The sequence below is a fragment of the Xenopus tropicalis genome, chromosome 4 (assembly GCF_000004195.4).
Source record: "Xenopus tropicalis strain Nigerian chromosome 4, UCB_Xtro_10.0, whole genome shotgun sequence".
NCBI classification, from domain to species: Eukaryota; Metazoa; Chordata; class Amphibia; order Anura; family Pipidae; genus Xenopus; species Xenopus tropicalis.
In genome coordinates, this window is record NC_030680.2 from 12,924,023 (window position 1) to 12,948,539 (window position 24,517).

Sequence of the window (24,517 nt, forward strand, 5' to 3'; positions counted from 1 at the left end):
GTCGGGGGCAGGAGAAGAAGGGGAAAGAGTGAGCTGGTGGGGGGAGGCAAGTCAAGGGGTTACATTTATATTACTCTCAACACCGCAATACCTCTACATCACATTCAGTTTTACTTGAGCTTCCATTGTTCACTGCGTTCGACTTCCTGAAATGTTATTACTCTTAAGTGAAGTCTTAGCCTGGCAACCAGGTGATGTGGGCCTATGCCAGTGTGGCCTATTGACATTGGCTAGTAGTGCAACTATGCAGCCAAACAATCCCCTATGGTTGCTCACAGCCTAAACATAGTTAACATTATATTATATTAAAAACTATACAAGCCTTTAAAGCTATAGAGCAACTTATAACTCTCTAAAACTTTGCTGGCCATATTGGTTATGTTCCAGGCCGATTGCTAAATTGTATTATAACATGAAGTCCAAACCAAACTTTATTAGACAATCTATTTCTAACGCTGTAGGACTGCATTGCTAATCCTGAGTTTTTGTCTCCGCAGTGTCTCTGGCGAATGATCCGTCTCCTGCCGGAGTCCATAAACAACCTTAATCTGGATAGGATTCTGCTGGATATCCACAACTTCATGAGGGTCCTGCCCAAGGAAAAGCTGAAGCAGCATAAGAGCGAGCTGCCTATGAGGACATTGAAAACTCTGCTGCACACACTCTGCAAGCTCAAGGGGCCCAAAGTAAGCCACTGGGAATATTAATATCGCAGAACTACATATCCCAGAATGCATTACAAGCTGGCCAAAGGAATGTGGGAAATTGTTGCTTACAGAGGCTTGGGTTGGCTGTTCCTCGTGTAAAAAGATGTAAAGGGATTGTCCACCATTGAGTTAACTTTTAGTATGATAAGAGTCGTAATCTGAGACTGGTCTTTTATTTGCAGTTTGTTTGGCAGCTCTCCAGCTTGGAGTTTCAGCAGCTATCTGGTTGCTAGGATCCAAATTACCTTAGCAACCAGGGTGTGGTTTGAATGAAAGACAGTTGCAAATAGGAGCGGAACTGAATAGAAAAATAAGTATTATAAATATAATGATAAAAATGCAGCCTCGGCAATAGTTTTTGGCTGCTGGGGTCAGGGACCCCCATTTGAAAGCTGCCAAGTTAGAAGAAAAATGCAAATAATTCAAAAACTATGAAATACAAATAACGAAGATTAATTGAAAAGTTGCTTAAAATTGGATTTTCTTGAACTTACTAAGTAACTTTAAGGTTAACTTTGGCCGTAACCCCGAGTTAGAAGATGCAATTGACTTCAATTGGTTAATTGTATTCTGTATTCCCCTAAGGCTAAGCAGCGATCTTCAGATTGTGCAAACTAATGTAGCCAATGATCACTTCCATAGATTCCAAGTATCCCATGTAAGTTGACTGTAGCAAACACTTAATGTGTTTTAGATCATGGACCATCTGAGTATGATTGAGAACAAGCACGAGTCTGAGCTGGAGGCCCACCTCCTCAGGGTAATGAAGCACTCCATGGATAGCACTGGATCAAAGGGCGACAAGGAGACTGAGAAGGGAGCATCCCGCATTGTAAGTTTCTAACTGATGGCCCGTTTTCCATTGTGTAGTTGGCCAACAGGGGGCACTAGGAACAATGAGCAAAAGCAGGCAGAAAGAAATGCCTAGTGGCCTTTATAGCCCCCAGTACAATACATAACGGTAAGCATATTCAACAGAGAGGCGGCCATACTCAGGCCGATTGCAGCTGCCGATATCAGTCCCTTAAACCGATTCGGCAGTTTATCGGCCCGTGTGGGGGCAGAAATGACAGCCATGCCGACCAACATCTGGCCTGAAATTGGCCAGACATCAATTGGGCATGTTAAAAGATTAAGTCTGATCGGGGACCGAATCGGCTTGTTGATGTGGTCCCCGAACTGACTGCCATTGCTGCCGTTAGAATTCGATCGTTTGGCCGCAAGGCCAACCGAATTGGCCTACATTTTCCCAATATCCCCCACCCATAGGTGGAGATATTGGGAGAAGATCGCCAAGCGAGCAGATCTCAACATGTATGGGCACCTTTTTAGCCTTGTTAAAGTTGCATGTTTTTAGATCAATAGGGGTAGGGCCTGCTCGCAATCTACATTTGTGATTTATCCATTAGGGCCTGCTCACAGCTTGCAATCTAATGGTTTTTAGTTTCTTTCCCAGGAAGTGACCTGGGCCAAACTGTATTCAGTTGTTGCTGGAACACAAATCCCAGTAGACTTTATATATCGGGGCGATAGTGCATGCTTAGGACTGTAGGGCATCACGGTTGTATTCACTAGTGTATGAGTGTTCCTGCTTTCTGATTAGACCCAAAGCAGGGGTGGGCAAACTACGGCCCGCGGGCCACATCCGGCCCCTTGGCCTTTTTAATCCGGCCCGCCAACGACGCCAAGTCTCATCACGCGAGACTTGGTGTCATTGGCGGGCCGGAATTAAAGAGACTAAGAAGGGCTTAACGCTGGCCTGGCCCTGCCCGCCCTGGTCCGGTCCGGCCCAGCCCGGGGGTAAGTAAATGTGGCCCGTGAGCCCAAAAGTTTGCCCACCCCTGACCCAAAGGAATAAAACATAGGAAAGGTTTTGTACAAAATCCAACTAACTAAGCACTTTCTGTCTGTAGGAAGACAAGGTGTCCAAAGCAAACGTGAGCGACTTTCTTGCTGAAATCTTTAAGAAGATCGGCTCTAAGGAGAACACTAAAGAGGTGAGTGTGGGAACCAGGTGACTGGCCACGTGTGGCTTTATTCAGATTGTTATAAGCCAGGGGTGGCCAATACGTAGATCGTGGTCCACCAGTCGATCCCCCGTGGATTCCTGGTGGACCGTGATCAAGCCGGGGATGCAGAAATGCTGAGTGAATGTGTACGTACGCACACTGCGCTTACGCATTCCATGGTCGCCAGTCGACCGCAGAATGAAAGTCTGCTCACCCCTGTTCTAAGCCCTCGGCAAAGTACTCATTTGTTTCTGCTTGTACTAATGGAACATACATGTGCGTTAGCCAGTATTGCCAATCCATGTGTTTAACTAAGGCGATTCTGATCTTGTTTAGCAGCCTGTGTTAGTTTAACTTCACATTTCTAACATGGCAGCAATATTGAGGTATAAAGACCAGCGAGCGACTCTAATCTTTGCCCCTCACCCTTTTAGGGCCTGGCAGAACTGTACGAGTATAAGAAGAAATATTCTGATGCAGACATTGAACCATTCCTTAAGAACTCCTCGCAGTTCTTCCAGAGCTATGTGGAGCGGGGTCTCAGGCTCATAGAGATGGAAAGGGAGGGCAAAGCCAGAATTGCCCCAACCACAGGTAACTGCTGGCGCTTACGCCTCACAAGGCTGGTCATTATAAGGTGGTGGTTCTAATATCACCCTGGGAGGGGGGTGGGCACAGATTCCACCAAGTCAGGACTTGACTAGATGGCTCTCTCCCCCCTATCTGTACCTCTTGCACTTTTCGGCTTCAGGTTTAGTAGCGATGTCAAGAGCCATGGGCAAGGCCTGCAACTTATAAAGTGAGCTCTCTGAACAGGCCTAGAGTGGGTTTACATAATGTTTGAGGTTTTCTACAGTAAGTACAGGTTGGTATGTTAGGAAAACAGTGGGGACCCCCAGAAGGGAACAGTAATGACTGATTACTAGAGGGCTATGGCTTAACTATATCTTGTGACCCACAGGAATATCATCCCTTGTCACAGAGATCACCCCTCTCCCTACAGTGACCAATACAGCACCCCCTGTTTCAAACTCAAATGGGGAGGAAGTAGGGCCCTCCGTTTACCTGGAGCGGCTGAAAATTCTGCGCCAGAGATGTGGGCTTGACAATGCCAAGGTAAAGTGACCACTTTTGGGTTTTTTTTGTTTTGTTCTTCTCTTCCACTGTCTGCTCTTGTTTTAACATGGGAAAATGCCTTGTATTTGCATAGCTGCCATCTTATCCACTAGCTCCACCCAAGCAAATAAAGGCAACCTAATGGGTGGAAAGTTGTACCTGTGTTTGCAGTATGGCTCAAATTATTTCATCTATTTTATGTCTGGATGTACCAAAGGTCTTTGTTTCATCTGTTCAGGGGGGACCATAAACTGCCCTTTTCCTGCTGGAAAACTATTTACCAGCAAAGGCAAAATAGTAACCTCCAATATACATCTTCTTCTCACCAAGCACTTCCTACAGGTAGTTACTACCCACCTGAGGGATTTCTTTGACCAGTGTCTTCGACACCATCACCTCAAAATACCTATAGTGTAACTCTTACAGGATAACCCAAGTAATCAGGGCAAGCAATCGGTCTACTTGGGTAGCTGTTAGATTTTTGTGGTGGAGACACCATCTCCAATTTGTGCCTTTTACAATTCCCTATGTTTAGGCAGGCTTAGATAAGTGTCTGAGCATAGGGTCCTTAAGGATATTTAGGTCTTTGCTTGAAGTGTTGTGATTTAGAAGCTTTCAGGTTTGCTATAGTTCATTGGCTGTCAAACATTTACAGTTCAAGTTTCCCTTGAAGATCCAAACTTTGGCCAAGGTTCCCCTTAGTTGATGAAATAGAATACAGTCCTAGTTCCAAGAAATATCTAGTGTATCAAGTAAGTCCTTACCCTGGATGTCCTTTAGTGACCATTCTTCTGTTCTTGTCCTAACTGGCCTTCAGACTAAGCTCCTCTTGAGGGGGCCAATTGGGGCACAGCCGTGCATGGCACTTTAAACTATTTTGGTTCTAAACGTTCCAGATGATATGCCTGGTATTCTTTGCTTTCTTCCACTTGATCAGAATGTTATGGCTTTAACTTGTGAAGAAGGCTTACCAGGCATTTGTTTTGGTTAATGCTCTTGCTTGAGGTTGATTAAGTTGGATGGGAAGATGTAACCTTTCAGCAGATCTAGATTTTGAAGTAGTGGATAGGTAGAACCTTGGTTGATAAACTGGTGGTGGTTATTAACGAACTGTCTTCTGTCGTCCACAGCAGGATGAGAGGCCTCCACTGACCTCCTTACTGTCCAAGTCTTCTGCCCCCGCCGTCGTATCCTCCACAGACATGCTACACAGCAAGCTCTCCCAGCTGCGAGAGTCACGGGAACAATTCCAGCACGTCGAACTGGACTCCAACCAGACGCACCCCAGCACAACCACCTCCTCTTCCGCCTCTTCGACAAACATCGACGACTTGAAAAAGAGACTGGAAAGGATAAAAAGCAGCCGGAAATAATGCTTGGCTAATAACCCCTGGCTGTTGTCTTATTACTACTTAAGGCCCCCCATTTAGGAATCCTATTGCCAGCTGGGTGGCCCCGTAATATAGGCCTAATGTAAACTATTGTTTTATGTATCATACTGTGCAATTTAGTCTGGGGGGAGGGAGAGCAACATTTACCATGGCTGAGTTTTTGTACATACATTTGCTGTTCTAACTCCCTAGGTGTTTTAGTGTACAGAATTGTCTGTCCTTTCCACATCCCTTCCTTCAGTCTCCATTTCTTTTCTTTTTTGTCTGGTTTTAATTGTTCTCTCCTATGGCTCTTATATTTGTAACTCTGTGGCTGTTTAACATGCTTTTAATTTAACATAAAGCAGTGGATTGCTGATTCTGTATGGAATCGTACGGCATGGCATGAAGACGTTTTTGTAAATAAAGTTTAAAATAAGTGAGTACTGTGTAAATTGGTGCAGAACATCCGGTTTGTTTTATTCTGCGTATATTTCGCTGTTAAACCGTTTTGGCTTTGGCAGAGTTTATTTTGCAGGCGAGTAGGTTACACTATGTTTCTGTCAAGTAAATCCGAGGCTTCATAGCGTGTGTTGCATTTACTAAAAACTAAAAACCCCTGTTTTTCGTCAATATACTGTATGCACTAGCATGAAACTAACAGACAATTTACTTATGAAACAGGGGACCAGGGAATGTGCATTGATCAATCCCTTTTTCTTTTTGTATGTTTGTAGTTAATTTGGCCAGATCAGTTGCACTTCCATTGTATTTGTATACTTTATATAGCCTTGGAGTGCTCCCACAACCTCTTTTTTTTTTTTTGTGTATTTATGTAGTTTAGCAGATTTAATTCTGCAGGAAGAATGGCCAAACTTCCATGTGGGTTCAGCACCCCCACACCTGTCCCTTTAATGGTGGTCTTATGCCTTTAAAAAGAATGGGTGTTGGTTAATGGGCAGTCTTCTCCTCTACAAGCCGCAAGCGGGGGAGGATTGGGCCTGGGGAACCAGGCGATCTCTCTCTATATAAGCAATAAGGCATGGGAGTGGACTAAGCCCTCTGACTCAAACCAGCCCCCAGGTCAAGAATGGCAATAGTGCACGGGAGTGCCAGCCTTTGAAAAATATGACCAGAGGTAAATAGATAGGACCGCCATACGGGGTTTACCTTGATGTGGTATGGTGGCTTACCAATCTTATGATCATAATTTTGTAACTAAAAACCCCTGTTTTTTGTCAATATACTGTATGCACTAGTATGAAACCAACAGACAATTTACTTATGAAACAGGACCAGGGAATGTGCATTGATCAATCCCTTTTGTCTTTCTGTATGTTTGTAGTTAATTTGGCCAGATCAGTTGCATTTCCATTGTATTTGTATACTTTATTTAGCCTTGGAGTGCTCCCACAACCTCTTTTTTTTGTGTGTTGCATTTAAATGGCAAATGTGTGAATATCTGCTATCCCTACACTGCAAGGCCTGAGGGCGAATCCGAGAACATGGCTCCATCTTGTTTTCGTTCTGCACAACCTGTTTTGGTAATGGTTGGTTCCATAATGGTATCTGTATGTGATTCTTACATGCTGGCATGAGAAGGAAAGGCAGCTGTGCTTTGTTAATGGACTTAATTATGATTCGGGGCACTCTATCAATAGAGGAAGACTCCCATGCCACCGTGGTACTTGTCTGCATTATGGCAGGATTATTGACACAACATGTTTTCATACCTATATGTTTTACATGTGGCCGCTACCTTATCTAGATGGAGATCCAGAAATGAAGTTTGAAGAAAATCCCCAGCCTCTCTGCTTGAGGTCTAGCTTCGGGGTGAGGTGCCCTAAATGTGTATTTAAAAAAAGGTCTTGATGCCAAGAGTTAAGTCCTGCTTGTGGAACCTCAGAGCCAGTGCTTGGACTCGGCGCTCTACATAAGATTGGGCCTGTGTGGCCAGCATAATTACACTGCTTGGTTCCAAAATGGCTGACTCCTGCCTGTCCTACAGTAGCATAAGAAGAACCTTTAGAAAACATTGTAGATGTAGCTGTGTGGGTTGACCTGAAACCCATAGGCTTGGGGGGGGGGGAAAGAGACTGTGCCACCATAGTACTCATCTGCATTATGGCAGGATTAGGTCTGAGGATCTCATCTCGGTACCTTTATAGCAGTCAGGCTACCTCTGGCAAGCACATGGAGGGCTGTGTGGCCCCCCCAAAGAGATACCACCCCACACCATTACTGACCCCCTGCCAAACCGGTCATGCTGGAGGATGTTGCAGGCAGCAGAACGTTCTCCATGGCGTCTCCAGACTCTGGCAAATTCGCCTCTGGCACCCTGTGCTCTTCACAGATGAAAGCAGGTTCACACTGAGCACATGTGACACATCCTGCACGGAATTGGGCTGTAAGCACAACCCCCCCCCACCTGTGGACGTCGGGCCCTCATACCACCCCCATGGAGTCTGTTTCTGACGGTTTGAGCAGACACATGCACATTTGTGGCCCGCTGGAGGTCATTTTGCAGGGCTCTGGCAGTGCTCCTTCTGTTCCTCCTTGCACAATGGCGGAGGTAGAGGTCCTGCTGCTCGGTTGTTGGCCTCCTCCACGTCTCCTGATGTACTGGCCTGTCTCCTGGTAGCGCCTCCATGCTCTGGGCGCTACGCTGACAGACACGGCAAACCTTCTTGCCACAGCTCGTATTGATGTGCCATCCTGGATGAGCTGCACTACCTGAGCCATTTGTGTGGGTTGTAGACTCAGTCTCATGTTACCACTAGAGTGAAAGCACCTCCAGCATTCAAACGTGACCAAAACATCAGCCAGAAAGCATAGGAACTGAGAAGTGGTCTGTGGCCACCTGCAGAACCCCTCCTTTATTGGGGGGTGTCTTGCTAATTGCCTATAATTTCCACCTGTTGTCTATTCCATTTGCACAACAGCACGTGAAATTGATTGCCAATCAGTGTTGCTACCTAAGTGGACAGTTTGATTTCACAGAAGTGCGATTGACTTGGAGTTACGTTGTGGTGTTTAAGTGTTCGCTTTATTTTTTTGAGCAGTGTAAATAACTAAGGCACGATCATCTTGTAGTGACCCAAAGGCAAAACAATCCTATCTCATAGAAGTCCTGGTGTATTCACTGATATTGATTTTAGCACCAAACCAGGCCCAGTGTCCATATTCACTTTAAAGGGCCAGTAACCTCAATAATTAAGCAGTTCGCAGTGTTGGACTGGCCTGCTGGGAAACTGGGGAGAATTATGGTGGGCCTATCCAGCAGCTCAAGGGAAGGTTGGCACCATATAAGACTATACCAGCTTATAGGGAAAACGGGATGGGCCAAGACCTAGGGACTTGAGGGGGGCATTGGCATAAGGGGGAGGAGTTGTGATGGAAAAGGGGCGGATCGGGCACGATTTAAGTGAGTAGGACAGGGTAATAGAGATCTCTAGGGGAGCTGGGGAAGGGAATGGAGCTGATTGAAGGCAAACCATGAGTGCCAGTTAATTTGTAATACCAGCCCTGGTCTTGCTTGGTATTTTATTGGCTTGGCCAAGGGAACAGTGGCTGGGTGGCACCCTGGTGTTTGTACCGACTCCCACGCTGCAACCAGATAAAAATTGCTACTGTGCTGGGTGCACTGGCCCTTTAACAACACAATACACGCAGAAATCTATTTTGAACTTTTATTGAAATGCCATGTTAGCAAATAATATATATATATTTATATGGTGTCTAGAGATGGGTGTATGAGCAACCAGATGGGGGCAGTAATGGGTGCTGGGATTTGGGTATTGTGGGATTCCTTTCTGGCTTCCCCGGGGCCCTAACTGCCAAACTTCTCTACCGTTTTCATAATCCACTTTCTCATGCGATGCACGTGGACGTAAAAGCCGTATTTGTTGTCGCGGTCGCAGCCTTCCCCCCACGATACAATGCCCAGTTGCACCCAACGGCCCGTGTCTGGGTCCTGTGGGAAAGGAATGGAAGAAATAGGTTTAATAAAAAGGTTGTCTTCTGTACGTTCATTACACATTTCCCTTGGCTTTAATGATATGTCTAAATGTAATTCCTGTTTGTATGCCTGACCCTTGTGATTCTCTACACTGCTGGTTCTGACTATTGAACAATATTGAAGAAACCAGCTCTCCCAGACAAGACTCAATTTCCCATAATGCCCAGCATGCTTCTTCACAGCTCATTTCTGCTACATTCTCTAAGTATGGTCTGATTCTGGAGCTGCTGAGTATCCAATTCTTCTGCCTTCAACTTTGGGGGCTGTTCCTGCTGAATTGTGCTTAGTACAGGGGAATCCCTATGTGCCATAGTTTTATGGTATCTCTCTGTACAGGCTATGAGCAGACTTAGGGGGCTGTTCCTGCTGAATTGTGCTTAGTACAGGGGAATCCCTATGTGCCATAGTTTTATGGTATCTCTCTGTACAGGCTATGAGCAGACTTAGGGGGCTGTTCCTGCTGAATTGTGCTTAGTACAGGGGAATCCCTATGTGCCATAGTTTTATGGTATCTCTCTGTACAGGCTATGAGCAGACTTAGGGGGCTGTTCCTGCTGAATTGTGCTTAGTACAGGGGAATCCCTATGTGCCATAGTTTTATGGTATCTCTCTGTACAGGCTATGAGCAGACTTAGGGGGCTGTTCCTGCTGAATTGTGCTTAGTACAGGGGAATCCCTATGTGCCATAGTTTTATGGTATCTCTCTGTACAGGCTATGAGCAGACTTAGGGGGCTGTTCCTGCTGAATTGTGCTTAGTACAGGGGAATCCCTATGCTGCCATAGTTTTATGGTATCTCTCTGTACAGGCTATGAGCAGACTTAGGGGGCTGTTCCTGCTGAATTGTGCTTAGTACAGGGGAATCCCTATGCTGCCACAGTTTTATGGTATCTCTCTGTACAGGCTATGAGCAAACTTAGGGGGCTGTTCCTGCTGAATTGTGCACAAGGGAAATATATATGCTGCCGTAGGTTAATAGAATCTAAGTCTAGAGTTGTTCCTTCTATGGTAAGGGGCATTCATGGCTGGACACGTCACAACAAACACATGGAAAATGATAACACAATAAGAATGTATTTACATTAGGCCAATTAGAAAAGACTTCCAACCAGCAGCAAAAGAGGACTCACTAAAGGTGGCCATACATGCTAAGATCCGCTTGCTTGGCGAGGTCACCAAGCGAGCGGGTCTTTTCCCAATATCCCCACCTACGGGTGGGTGATATCGGGCAACATTAGGCTAACGGCGGGTATGGGCACCCGTCGGTTCAGGGACCGCATCAACAAGCCGATGCGGTCCCCGATCCAATAAAAAAATCAAATCAGATATGCCCAATTTCAGGCCAGATGTCGGTTGGACAGGCCCGTCGGTAGTGCCCCTACACGGGTCACTAACCTGCCGAATCAGTCTAAGGGACAGATATTGGCAGCTACAATGTATGGCCACCTTAAGAGATCCCAATGACTGGAGCAATTTACTCCATTGTGCCTCTCAGAGTTGACAGAACCAGTAACCCCACAGTCTGGGTGCTAGTTTCCGGCCATTTGCCCCTGCTTCTGGTCCAGAAGTTGGTGGGGTTCACGTACTCTGTAGGAGAATATCTATCTGCTCCAGCTGGACCTTTGCCACCCCTTCAGGAGTGCCTTGTTTCCTGGCAGAAGCACCCCTTGCCACTGACAGAATGGATGAGCCAAACCATATAACATGGCTCTACGGACAGAATTGTGTATTATCTCCAACATCTTTACCTTCATGACAAATGGACCTCCGCTGTCTCCTTCACATGCATCTCCCCTCTTGCTGTCCTCTGGGTTGTACCCTGTAATGGGAGCCAGCATACCTTAGTTCATGCTACAATAAATGTGCCTTCCCAGCCCAATTGCTGCTGCACCAACCTGCGCAAAACATATTGTCCGTGACCTTGATGTTGGTGGAGGACTTGCAGGTTTCCTGATCCACAATGGGAAGGTTTATCTGCTGTAAGGCTTGTGGAAGGTTTTGTGCCCCAGAAGTCCATGTCTCTTGGAGATTCCCCCAACCTGTTACCCGGCCCTTGTATCCAGCTGCAAGGAGCCTACAGAGAGTTGCAGAAGGTACAAATGTAAGCAATTATGCATCACAAGCTACCAAGCCATCTTCATTCATGTATGTAGGACCAGCATTGCTGAGAAGGTCCTATCTCTTATCCATCTCCTTGTCTTCCAGACCTACCCATAACTCCAAGGGGAGGGGAAACTGTGAGTAATGTTTAATTTTTCCTTACTTGACCACAGTGTCCTTGGTGGGTAGGCACACAGGGTGGATATAGTTGCTGAAGGCCACTGGTCTCTTGAGTTGGATAAGAGCAATGTCCCTGTCAAGGTTCTCCTTCCAGTTGTATTTTGGATGAACAATAATGCGTTCAAGCTGTGCTATTCTCTCTGTTGCTCTCTCATACCTAGATTTGAGGAAACCAAAGGGTAGAGGATAAACAAATGATAATAAAAGTCTCTTCTCCTCAGTAATTGGTGGACACCAGGTTCTACAACTGTGTGCCGTCAGCCATGTCCATGGGGGAGGACTTAATTTGTGCCAATGAATGAAACACTTAATATTAATAAAGAGCTGAATGATTGGACAAAAACATACACTGAACAAGCCAACAAATATAATGTACCCTCTGGGGGAACTTATTAGGGCCGTACTTACTTCGTACGGAAGTGTTTGCCAATCCGCACCAGGATGTCATCGGTGGTGTAGTTCTTATCCCAGGGAGGATAGAAGATGCAGTGGGCAGCAGACAGCACCCAGCGATCACTCAACAAACTGGCCCCACAGAGCAGTTCCTGAGGGCTTTTCTTAAACAGCATTACCTGCCTGGGTGCAAGGGGACATTTGTCAGTGGATTGTAAGTCACATTAGGGCACCATAACCTTCCATAGCCATGCTCAATCACTGCATTCCATCTACTATTGAAAATATGAACAATGGCCCCGATCTGAACTAATTGTGTCTAATGACACCCTGAGTAGGGTTGCCACTCTGGCTTTCAGCTTGATAGTCAAGTTTTTACATGGACTCCAGTGTCATAGCTCCGCCCTCTGATTTCACCAGCCCATCCCTAAACATTGTCCCACACCAGTTTCATTAGCTCCAGCCCTGGCATCACCCATCGCCCTGTCCATGACCAAAGGTGGCAACCCTAGCCCTGATATATCCTTAATTTACTCGGAACACCCACTTTCATTCCCATGTTTTTTAGCCATTTGTGGAAAAATAAGAATACCATTCCTGTTGGCATTACCATGGTGCACTGCCCGGCTCGGCAGTTTCTCCCTTAACGATCCGGCCCTGCATATAGGACTCCAGCAGTTCTTTTTCACCCTTATCCTCAACGGACTTCTGCTCAAAGAGGGGCCTCAGGCCACAAACTGAAAGCAAAAAAAAGGTCCTTGGTGCTACAAAGAAATGGTCAGAGGATCCAATCATCTAGCCTTGGGTGGCAATGAAATGTCATGTGATCTCATCTCATCTGTTATGGCCGACACATATACGTCTATTACCCTCTCTTTGATTTCCCCTAGCTTCTGGAAAGGCGGTTTTGGCTCAGCATTCACTTTTCTTACCTAAGATTAATATGCCCGGGACTGGATGTTCCTTTTAACCTTCCGTAGACCTTCTGTTGCGTTAACAACACAAGGTCTACGGTCTATACTGGCATTGATTCTAGAGGAATAGGTTAACTCCACAGAAGGCCTACGGAAGGTTCCTATGCATAAATCACACGTTTCACTTCATAAAATCCAAGTTCCTCACCTGCCTCTCCAGATCCAAAGCTCTTCTCATCAAAGAAAGTCTGGTGCTCTTCAGTAGTCGTCCTACCAGCAGGCCTGTTTAGAACCTCCTCGTCTATGGGACTGTCTGCCAGAGGAAGGAAGTGCCAGTTACCCAACAGAGGACCCACGGAACAAAATTACTGATCAGTAAAGGGCAGTTGTATGTCTTGAGCTCAAAGAGAACGTAGGGGCGTGTTTACTAAGATTGGAGATAAATATCTCTGGTCATGTTGCCCATAGCAACCAATCAGCAATAAGAACAGTCACCCACAAGTTAGAAATCAAAGCAAAGATGGGGGGGGGGGCTCATTAGCATTAATTAGCTTGAAGTCAGGTCAAAGGAGATTTGCAATGGATGTGGCTATGTGTAACCATAGTGACGTGAGCATAAAGTCTGTTATTAACCATAATTCCATGCTTATCTGCATCTGTCTACAATTGTAGAAGGGCTGTCTATGCCACTTATATAGAGTTGCAGTTAATTCCCTCTGTTGTCTAAAACATCTAGTCCCACCCACTGCCTGAGTTACAACCTCCTTACCCCTCCCCCTGTAAGCTGTCATCACAGTGGTCTAGTCCCACCCACTGCTTAAGATACCAACTTACTGACCCTCCCCTTGTATGCTGCCAGTGTTCTAGTCCCACCCACTGTTACAGACTTTTTGCCCCTCCCACTGTAAGCTGCCAGAGTGTTCTTGTCCCACCCAATTCTTACAGACTCCCAGCCCTCCACCTTGAAGCTACCAGTGTTCTAGTCCCACCCAGTTCTTGAGTTACAGACTTACTGCCCCTCCCCCTGTAAGTTACCATCACAATGTTCTAGTCCCACCCATTGCTTGAGTTACAGACTTACTGCCCCTCCCCCTGTAAGTTACCATCACAATGTTCTAGTCCCACCCATTGCTTGAGTTACAGACTTACTGCCCCTCCCCCTGTAAGTTACCATGACAGTGTTCTAGTCCCACCCACTGCTTAGGTTACAGACTTACTGCCCCACCCCCTACAACATCACCGGTGATATTTATCTCCATTCTTAGTAAACACACCCCATAGTCCTTTGATGGAAGTGTTGCTCCACTCCAACATACAACTCTCCGCATTCTCCACCATGTTCGACGAGTAAAAGCATGGTGGAAGCTATAGTAGTTCCCCAGCCAGGCTCAGTGGTGGACTTAATGCAAAAGGATCCTCCAATAAAAATCTTGTCTGCTCTGTGAACCCCTGGATCCCTGTTCTTTCTTCATACAATTCTGCTGGGGGCATTAATCATATCTCACCTATTTCAGAACATCTTATCAACGCTATACCGACCCTTCTGATGTTTCAATACTGTGTATTTTCCTCAAGCGATAGTTGCATAATAATCTCACTATGTTACGGAACAGCAAGATTCTCATTTGAGAATTTTCTTGCCCCTTGAGGGGCAAATTATAGATATATATGGTTTAATTTCTCTATTATCCTCCCAACCAGCTCTATATCTGTCATTATAGTTCAATCCAACATAGATTCGGGGGTGGGGTCAAAGTGGGACATGGGAAATAACTAAAAGTTTTTTTAGGAGAAAACATGGGAGAACAGAATGTGTTTCCAGTGGGTGCAAAAAGATGCACCACCCAGAGTTTTTCTTGTCCTTTAAAATCAGACTGCAGGAGGAAAACGTAATATAAAGTCTCTCCATTTTCACAGCATAGGGAATCCAAAATATGGGCTACAAATCACTAAGTACACAGTATTGCACCATAAAAGCTTCTATGAGCTCTCTAGGGCAAGCAATTAACATGCAAAAAAATCCTCCAATGAGAATCCCAGCTGCTCAGTGTCACTCTGACTCCATGTTCTGTGCAACTGGAACCCTATTTTTCAATGAATAAACAGCAGTCTGCCTCCCTCCTGATGTTTCATTCCAGTATCATATCAGGTACCAAAAATAACCCATTACTCTCCCTATGTAAGATAATGGCAAGATGGCTGACAGTGCTGGAAAGCAGCATTCTATCTAAGGATAAACAATTTTTCAGCCTGATGATGCTCCAAGGTGACCTTTTCAGGCTGTGACAGTCAGCAGTGCCTTACCACAGTAGTTCATGGGGCAATAGTCATAGGTTAAATTGGGGTGGGACACATAGCACCACAATCCCTCCCCGTCATTGTCTGGGTTCCGGCAGTAATTTTCCTGCAGTTTGACTTCTTTGATGAAGTCTTTGCGGCTGTGCTGCTGGACACTTGGTGAATCCCAGGGCAGACAGGGAAGGCCGGAGATGGTCACTGCCAGTTTCCCTTCATAATGGAGTCCGAATTCCCGCTCACACGGTTCCTTTTTCACCGACTGATCTGGGACTTTTTGGATTAGAGGTTCCACTGTGGTTTTGTTTGTGCCTGTAGGGAAAGGAATCATTATTGGGGTGCAAGGTAAAGGCAGAGAAATGGGCGGCCATAACTGGCTAATTACTCCTACTCAACCATGCTTTGCCCATATGTTTCTGTTCTCTATACTCCAATAGATGGTTACAGCAAACTGGAAGGTGTAGTCCAGCAACATGGATGGACTGAAGTCTAAGTCACCCCATTTCGCTGTATTATAGGGGTCTCTGCAGATTACAGATAAATACAGTGATTGGCTGAAGGAACATCTCAGCAAAGTCATCTTTAATGGCTCATAATAATTAGCTGCACCTCCCGTCATGGCCGCTCTGCTCTACATTCTGTGTTGGGACATCAAAAGACACTTGTGCCTCACAATTTCTTCATTGGGGAAGTGCTCAGCTTCTCGGCCAATCTGGCCAATGCCATGGAGAAAGGGCTAGTATCTACATAGGGTATTGGAATACTAACATTGAGTAAAGATGGCCATACACAGGCCGACTGTAGCTGCCGATATTGGTACCTTGGGCCATTTGGGCCCGTGTAGGGGCAGGAATGAAAGGCATGCCTGACCGATATCTGGCCTGAAATTGGCCAGATATCGATCGGGCAGGTTAAAGGATTTAGTCGGAACGGGGACCGCATCGGCTCGTTGATGCGGTCCCTGAACCGACTGCGCCCATTGCTCCCGTTATGATTTGATCATCTGGCCCCAGGGCTAAACGATCGAACTAGCCTTCATTTTCCCGATAATGCCCACCCGTAGGTGGGGATATTGGGAGAAGATCCGCTCGCTTGGTGACCTCGCCAAGCGAGCAGATCTTAACGTGCATGGGCACCTTAACAAACATACCACACAAAGGTATAACACACTCCTCCCATTGCTTTTGAGGGTCCTTCGTATAACACCATGGTCCCGTGGGGTTGTCATTTGGATTGCGGCAATAGTTTTTAACGAGGCTGGGGTTAGTGGTGGGGTTAAACCTGAAAAATGAAACGAGAGAAAAGAGAGATATTAGCCATAAGATTTCCTTGGGGTAAATATAGGCGCAGGTCTAATAGGCTTGGGTTGAACCAGTGGGCCAAGGAAATGCCCGAGTGGCAATAGCCTAACAATATACCACAACAGTAGGGAAATATAACTATTAATCAGTGATGCCCAAGCCCCGAGCCCACCCTAAGAACAATCAATCTCAACTGAGGGCAGAAACACCCACATTTATATCAACGCTAACAAAAAAAAGCCCATTGGCTCCACCATATATTATGAAACTTGAAGTCACAATCGGACTCACTTGGTCTTGTGCGGGTAGTTGCTTATCCAGTACTGACATTCTCTGCCAGACCTTGTCACACTGACATTCCCTCTGTAATGGGTTCCGGTTCCTTCAGCGCACGTACTCGTTCCTGTTAACCAATAAAAGCCCAGTGACTGCGGAGCGCTGCCCTGCCTTTCCTATTACATTGTTCCAATACAGCTCAGATCTCTGGGTTGGTGTGATTTCCGCCAAATTGGGCTACTAAGGCGGGTTTTCAAAGTACAAACCCACCAAGGTACAGTTTTGGGCTATTTTTTTTGGAGCCTTGGCGGGTTTGTAGTTTGGAAACCAAGCCAAATTTCTTTCCTTTAGAGTACCTGACATGTCTGTCCCAGTGCATGCTGGATAATGTAGTTTGTATCTAACTATTAGCCTACAGCTGGGATTAATATAAAACTACAATACCCAGCATGCAATTGGACAGTATAGACAGAAGCTCCCTTTTATATTCCTCTTTAGTGTTTCAGGCTCAACCTGAAGCAGCAAAACTACAATAATCTGCCTGGACTGGGCACAGAGGGCCGGGAAACATCACTCATCCCTTTTGGGATACAAATACCAGGTCAGTATAAACCAAACACCGACCACATCCAATCTGGAAATCTGCGGAATTCTGCTCATACATTTATTAAAGGTGCACATGGAAATGAGACCCCCAAAGAAGTGAAAATCCACATAAGACAAGGTAAAAAAACAAACAAACCTTTTAAGCAATCTTCCCGGTCGTTTCTGGTTTTCTTCTCTGGTTCACAATCTGCGAATGAGTTAAATGCAATGAATGAATCCAGAATGGTGCTGTATCATACAAATACTGTGTATTGGACTGCAATGAAGCCGGGAGCTTTAATGATCGGCATAGTTGTGGTTATTCATACGTGTGGAGCAGATCTGATTGAATAAAACACTGCCACCCAGTGAACATGTTATCAGAAAAATGGTGGAATGTTTGCGTGACATTACCATGCAATAACTTTTTCAAGTTTTCCCTAACCTTGTTTTGCTTAGGAACAAATGCTATACAATCCAATAGTGTCAGCAAAATAACATCCCACCTGGCTCCAATGAGAAGAAGCCATAAAGTCTCCCTGCTGCATTTCCCTGTACTCTGGTATATTTCTGTCAGTCATCTCAGCGACTTCTGAACCATGATGTGGGGAAACAGCAAAGGGGCAGATAGGAAAGGATTTGAAATAGCTTACCTTTGTATTTGGCCCAAAAGATATCCTGCAAGGGAGAAAATGGACTTAACAACAGAAACAGACATGTATCAATGCCAACACCATCAACAGCCGCATATAATGTGTAGTGTGTAGATTACAAATGGGAGATATGATAGAGACACTCAAGGGAAAATATAAGTCTTCAGGAGGCAGTGGACAGTGACTGCCCCTCCAGCAACCACAAGATAATAGCCCCTGGGAAGGGACTGGGGCTGTGGGATAGCAGGTATAGTAGGGAGAGATGGTGCCTATAGTAGCAGTGGGGGGATAATAGCCTCTGGGAAGGGACTGGGGCTGTGGGATAGCAGGTATAGTAGGGAGAGATGGTGCCTATAGTTGCAGTGGGGGGGATAATAGCCTCTGGGAAGGGACTGGGCTGTGGGATAGCAGGTATAGTAGGGAGAGATTGTGCCTATAGTAGCAGTGGGGGGATAATAGCCTCTGGGAAGGGACTGGGGCTGTGGGATAGCAGGTATAGTAGGGAGAGATGGTGCCTATAGTAGCAGTGGGGGGGATAATAGCCTCTGGGAAGGGACTGGGGCTGTGGGATAGCAGGTATAGTAGGGAGAGATGGTGCCTATAGTTGCAGTGGGGGGGATAATAGCCTCTGGGAAGGGACTGGGCTGTGGGATAGCAGGTATAGTAGGGAGAGATTGTGCCTATAGTAGCAGTGGAGGGATAATAGCCTCTGGGAAGGGACTGGGGCTGTGGGATAGCAGGTATAGTAGGGAGAGATGGTGCCTATAGTAGCAGTGGGATAATAGCCTCTGGGAAGGGACTGGGGCTGTGGGATAGCAGGTATAGTAGGGAGAGATTGTGCCTATAGTAGCAGTGGGGGGATAATAGCCTCTGGGAAGGGACTGGGGCTGTGGGATAGCAGGTATAGTAGGGAGAGATGGTGCCTATAGTAGCAGTGGGGGGATAATAGCCTCTGGGAAGGGACTGGGGCTGTGGGATAGCAGGTATAGTAGGGAGAGATGGTGCCTATAGTTGCAGTGGGGGGGATAATAGCCTCTGGGAAGGGACTGGGCTGTGGGATAGCAGGTATAGTAGGGAGAGATGGTGCCTATAGTAGCAGTGGGGGGATAATAGCCTCTGGGAAGGGACTGGGGCTGTGGGATAGCAGGTATAGTAGGGAGAGATGGTGCCTATAGTAGCAGTGGGATAATAGCCTCTGGGAAGGGACTGGGGCTGTGGGATAGCAGGTATAGTAGGGAGAGATTGTGCCTATAGTAGCAGTGGGGGGATAATAGCCTCTGGGAAGGGACTGGGGCTGTGGGATAGCAGGTATAGTAGGGAGAGATGGTGCCTATAGTAGCAGTGGGGGGATAATAGCCTCTGGAAGGGACTGGGGCTGTGGGATAGCAGGTATAGTAGGGAGAGATGGTGCCTATAGTAGCAGTGGGGGGATAATAGCCTCTGGGAAGGGACTGGGGCTGTGGGATAGCAGGTATAGTAGGGAGAGATGGTGCCTATAGTAGCAGTGGGATAATAGCCTCTGGGAAGGGACTGGGGCTGTGGGATAGCAGGTATAGTAGGGAGAGATGGTGCCTATAGTAGCAGTGGGGGGATAATAGCCTCTGGGAAGGGACTGGGGCTGTGGGATAGCAGGTATAGTAGGGAGAGATGGTGCCTATAGTAGCAGTGGGGGGGATAATAGCCTCTGGGAAGGGACTGGGGCTGTGGGATAGCAGGTATAGTAGGGAGAGATGGTGCCTATAGTAGCAGTGGGATAATAGCCTCTTGGAAGGGACTGGGGCTGTGGGATAGCAGGTATAGTAGGGAGAGATGGTGCCTATAGTAGCAGGGGGGGATAATAGCCTCTGGGAAGGGACTGGGGCTGTGGGATAGCAGGTATAGTAGGGAGAGATGGTGCCTATAGTAGCAGTGGGGGGATAATAGCCTCTGGGAAGGGACTGGGGCTGTGGGATAGCAGGTATAGTAGGGAGAGATGGTGCCTATAGTTGCAGTGGGGGGGATAATAGCCTCTGGGAAGGGACTGGGCTGTGGGATAGCAGGTATAGTAGGGAGAGATTGTGCCTATAGTAGCAGTGGGGGGATAATAGCCTCTGGGAAGGGACTGGGGCTGTGGGATAGCAGGTATAGTAGGGAGAGATGGTGCCTATAGTAGCAGTGGGATAATAGCCTCTGGGAAGGGACTGGGGCTGTGGGATAGCAGGTATAGTAGGGAGAGATTGTGCCTATAGTAGCAGTGGGGGGATAATAGCCTCTGGGAAGGGACTGGGGCTGTGGGATAGCAGGTATAGTAGGGAGAGATGGTGCCTATAGTAGCAGTGGGGGGATAATAGCCTCTGGGAAGGGACTGGGGCTGTGGCATAGCAGGTATAGTAGGGAGAGATGGTGCCTATAGTTGCAGTGGGGGGGATAATAGCCTCTGGGAAGGGACTGGGCTGTGGGATAGCAGGTATAGTAGGGAGAGATGGTGCCTATAGTAGCAGTGGGATAATAGCCTCTGGGAAGGGACTGGGGCTGTGGGATAGCAGGTATAGTAGGGAGAGATTGTGCCTATAGTAGCAGTGGGGGGATAATAGCCTCTGGGAAGGGACTGGGGCTGTGGGATAGCAGGTATAGTAGGGAGAGATGGTGCCTATAGTAGCAGTGGGATAATAGCCTCTGGGAAGGGACTGGGGCTGTGGGATAGCAGGTATAGTAGGGAGAGATTGTGCCTATAGTAGCAGTGGGGGGATAATAGCCTCTGGGAAGGGACTGGGGCTGTGGGATAGCAGGTATAGTAGGGAGAGATGGTGCCTATAGTAGCAGTGGGATAATAGCCTCTGGGAAGGGACTGGGGCTGTGGGATAGCAGGTATAGTAGGGAGAGATGGTGCCTATAGTAGCAGTGGGGGGATAATAGCCTCTGGGAAGGGACTGGGGCTGTGGGATAGCAGGTATAGTAGGGAGAGATGGTGCCTATAGTAGCAGTGGGGGGATAATAGCCTCTGGGAAGGGACTGGGGCTGTGGGATAGCAGGTATAGTAGGGAGAGATGGTGCCTATAGTAGCAGTGGGGGGATAATAGCCTCTGGGAAGGGACTGGGGCTGTGGGATAGCAGGTATAGTAGGGAGAGATGGTGCCTATAGTAGCAGTGGGATAATAGCCTCTGGGAAGGGACTGGGGCTGTGGGATAGCAGGTATAGTAGGGAGAGATGGTGCCTATAGTAGCAGTGGGGGGATAATAGCCTCTGGGAAGGGACTGGGGCTGTGGGATAGCAGGTATAGTAGGGAGAGATGGTGCCTATAGTAGCAGTGGGATAATAGCCTCTTGGAAGGGACTGGGGCTGTGGGATAGCAGGTATAGTAGGGAGAGATGGTGCCTATAGTAGCAGGGGGGGATAATAGCCTCTGGGAAGGGACTGGGGCTGTGGGATAGCAGGTATAGTAGGGAGAGATGGTGCCTATAGTAGCAGTGGGGGGATAATAGCCTCTGGGAAGGGACTGGGGCTGTGGGATAGCAGGTATAGTAGGGAGAGATGGTGCCTATAGTAGCAGGGGGGGATAATAGCCTCTGGGAAGGGACTGGGGCTGTGGGATAGCAGGTATAGTAGGGAGAGATAGTGCCTATAGTAGCAGTGGGGGGATAATAGCCTCTGGGAAGGGACTGGGGCTGTGGGATAGCAGGTATAGTAGGGAGAGATGGTGCCTATAGTAGCAGTGGGATAATAGCCTCTGGGAAGGGACTGGGGCTGTGGGATAGCAGGTATAGTAGGGAGAGATGGTGCCTATAGTAGCAGTGGGGGGATAATAGCCTCTGGGAAGGGACTGGGGCTGTGGGATAGCAGGTATAGTAGGGAGAGATGGTGCCTATAGTAGCAGTGGGGGGATAATAGCCTCTGGGAAGGGACTGGGGCTGTGGGATAGCAGGTATAGTAGGGAGAGATGGTGCCTATAGTAGCAGTGGGGGGATAATAGCCTCTGGGAAGGGACTGGGGCTGTGGGATAGCAGGTATAGTAGGGAGAGATGGTGCCTATAGTAGCAGTGGGGGGATAATAGCCTCTGGGAAGGGACTGGGGCTGTGGGATAGCAGGTATAGTAAGGAGAGATGGTGCCTATAGTAGTAGTGGGGAGATAATAGCCTCTGGGAAGGGACTGGGGCTGTGGGATAGCAGGTATAGTAGGGAGAGATGGTGCCTATAGTAGCAGTGGGGGGATAATAGCCTCTGGGAAGGGACTGGGGCTGTGAGAGTTTTTTAGACCAAAGCATCAAATACCGTTTCTACTTTAGACTCTTTTATTTCTCGGAGCTCCTCATAGCTACAGATCTCTTCAATGCATTCCCGTTCCATGTTCCCCTGCCGAATTTCTTCCAGGTAACTGTTGGCCCTGCGGGAGCGTTTCAGGACACTCATGGCCTCCTTGCTATTCAAAAAAACTAACACAAATGCCAGACGGTGGATAAAGGGGATCTTTACAGGAGACAGTTATTGTTACCTACACAATTACAGTATACACAGGATTAGAAAGAACATTTGAACTGAGCAAGTTGACCCAGGAGAACACTGGAGCCACCGCCACCTTCAAGGTTCCCACAGTGGCACCAAACAACAGACAAAGGTAGGCATGCTGAGAGCTGTAGTCCAGCAACATCAGGGCTGTATTCTTAAAGCAATATCGCACAATAAAACTTTCCCCCAAATCCCCACAGCCAGCGACCGCTTTAAAATGTGAAAAACCCTCCAATGAGAATCCCAGCTGATCTGTATAAATCCGGCTCCATGTTCTCTGTTCCTGCAACTGGAGTTGGAAGCATTCCCATTGGTTAATTCTTTTGAATTTATAATGAAGTTTTTTTAATGTCAGTAGAATTCTTATTGGTGATTTTTTGGCAACTTCTATAGCAAAACAAGCAGACACAGTGGGACCGCTTACTGTTTACACAGCAAATAACTCCCTCTGCCATTTAAACGTTTATTCTTGAACCAAAAAATGTATTTGTAGCTGTAATATTGGTGTGTAGGCGCCATCTCAGTGCCTTGTGCCTGAGTCTGAGCTTTCAGCCAGCGCTACACATTAGAACTGCTTTCAGCTAACCTATTGTTTCTCCTACTCCCATGTAACTGGAGGAGTCCCAAGCCGGACTTGGATTTATTACTATTGAGTGCTATTCTGATACCTACTGGGAGCTGCTATCTTGCTCCCTTCCCATTGTTCTGCTGATCGGCTGCTGGGGGTGAGGGGGGGGGGATATCACTCCAACTTGCATCGCAGCAGTAAAGTGTGCCTGAGTCTGAGCTTTCAGCCAGCGCTACACATTAGAACTGCTTTCAGCTAACCTATTGTTTCTCCTACTCCCATGTAACTGGAGGAGTCCCAAGCCGGACTTGGATTTCTTACTATTGAGTGCTATTCTGATACCTACTGGGAGCTGTTATCTTGCTCCCTTCCCATTGTTCTGCTGATCGGCTGCTGGGGGTGAGGGGGGGGGGATATCACTCCAACTTGCAGCGCAGCAGTAAAGTGTGACTGAAGTTTATCAGAACACAGGTCACATGGCTGTGGCACCCTGGGAAATGAAGAATATGACTAATTTTGTAGTCCAAAGACATTTGGGTAAGCAATGATTGAACAACAATGGCGTCAGTGGCATCCTTCACCCCCTATTCGTTACCCCCTATTATTGCTCCCAAAGCCCAAGCCTCTGCTGCCTAAACCTAGTTCTGCCCCCCCCCCCCCCTGTCCTCAAAGCAGTTCTGGTCGGGTTGCACCACTGATCCAAAGATCATACATGTAGACATGTCCTGGCCAACCCACCCACAGATCATGGACTAAAGGTCATAAATACAATTCCATTTGTCAGGGCTTCAGGTCTATATTACAGTTTAGAACTTTCTCCTAGAACAACCAGACCCCGATGGGCACAATGCGACCCCCTGAGGGAGTTTTTAGTGCCTCGGTCTCTTTTTATGACAATTTTTTAAATTATATTTGGCCCTCAAAAAAGGCTTCTATCAGGTTATGGGCTCGTACGATGGGCAGCTCAGCCTTAGAAGAATCCATAGAAGGAAATTCTCCGGTAAATATCCATCACGTCAGACAGATATTCTAAACAGAGGGCCTTAGTCTTATGCCCATTTGTATTAACCAATAACAATAACATATCTCGTGGACGCTCCTAGAGACCAGCCCATTGGCCAACGTACCCTGGAATATGGCAGGGCGCTTGCTTGACTTGCTAAAAGGCAATAATAAAGAATAAATGAAAATGTGTTCCATCCGTAAAATCGACCCCCCCCCCACAATCACAATTTAGTTTCCCATAATGCTAAGCGTATACATCGTTCAGGTATGACAACTACAACTCCCAGCATGCCCAGATGGCCTTTGGCATGAATGGACGTCCCTGGTTTAGCCCCTGCCTGTTGCCTCATGTGGATCCGATTTCTCAGTAACTCTTCGTTACCCCAAACAAAAGGAATTCTGGGAATGAATACCCCACAAACCCTTCTTACCATTCTGACAGTGGACTAGAGACAAGGTGGCTGCCAGGAGGAGACCCCCTATGATGTGGTCTCTTGGCTGCATGGTGAGGAGACAGGCGCTAGAGAGATGCAGCTCCCACCAG

General features: G+C 47.1%; 2 protein-coding genes across 7 annotated transcripts in view; one reads left to right on the forward strand and one right to left on the reverse strand.

Moving 5' to 3' along the window:
- ckap5 (cytoskeleton associated protein 5) overlaps window positions 1–5,656 on the forward strand; it is a 37,884-nt gene extending 32,228 nt beyond the window's left edge. For 5 of the 6 annotated variants that reach the window (XM_012962116.3, XM_012962121.2, XM_012962122.3 and 2 more), the window contains 6 exons: window positions 498–686; window positions 1,402–1,539; window positions 2,621–2,704; window positions 3,151–3,310; window positions 3,678–3,832; window positions 4,963–5,656. In XM_012962116.3, the coding sequence (XP_012817570.2) occupies window positions 498–686; window positions 1,402–1,539; window positions 2,621–2,704; window positions 3,151–3,310; window positions 3,678–3,832; window positions 4,963–5,205 (969 nt within the window). In that variant the 3' untranslated portion in view covers window positions 5,206–5,656. The remainder of the gene's footprint in view (window positions 1–497; window positions 687–1,401; window positions 1,540–2,620; window positions 2,705–3,150; window positions 3,311–3,677; window positions 3,833–4,962) is intronic. The other variant, XM_012962119.3, reaches the window with a different exon arrangement.
- A 3,221-nt stretch (window positions 5,657–8,877) lies between these two features.
- Window positions 8,878–24,517, reverse strand: f2 (coagulation factor II, thrombin). Its single transcript, NM_001015797.1, is given in 14 exon segments — window positions 8,878–9,175; window positions 10,968–11,038; window positions 11,115–11,293; window positions 11,483–11,656; window positions 11,908–12,075; window positions 12,503–12,629; window positions 13,015–13,119; window positions 15,111–15,413; window positions 16,252–16,382; window positions 16,694–16,805; window positions 17,421–17,471; window positions 17,917–17,941; window positions 22,167–22,327; window positions 24,405–24,517. Coding segments are annotated over 14 exon segments (1,824 nt in total). The 5' UTR covers window positions 24,478–24,517; the 3' UTR covers window positions 8,878–9,031.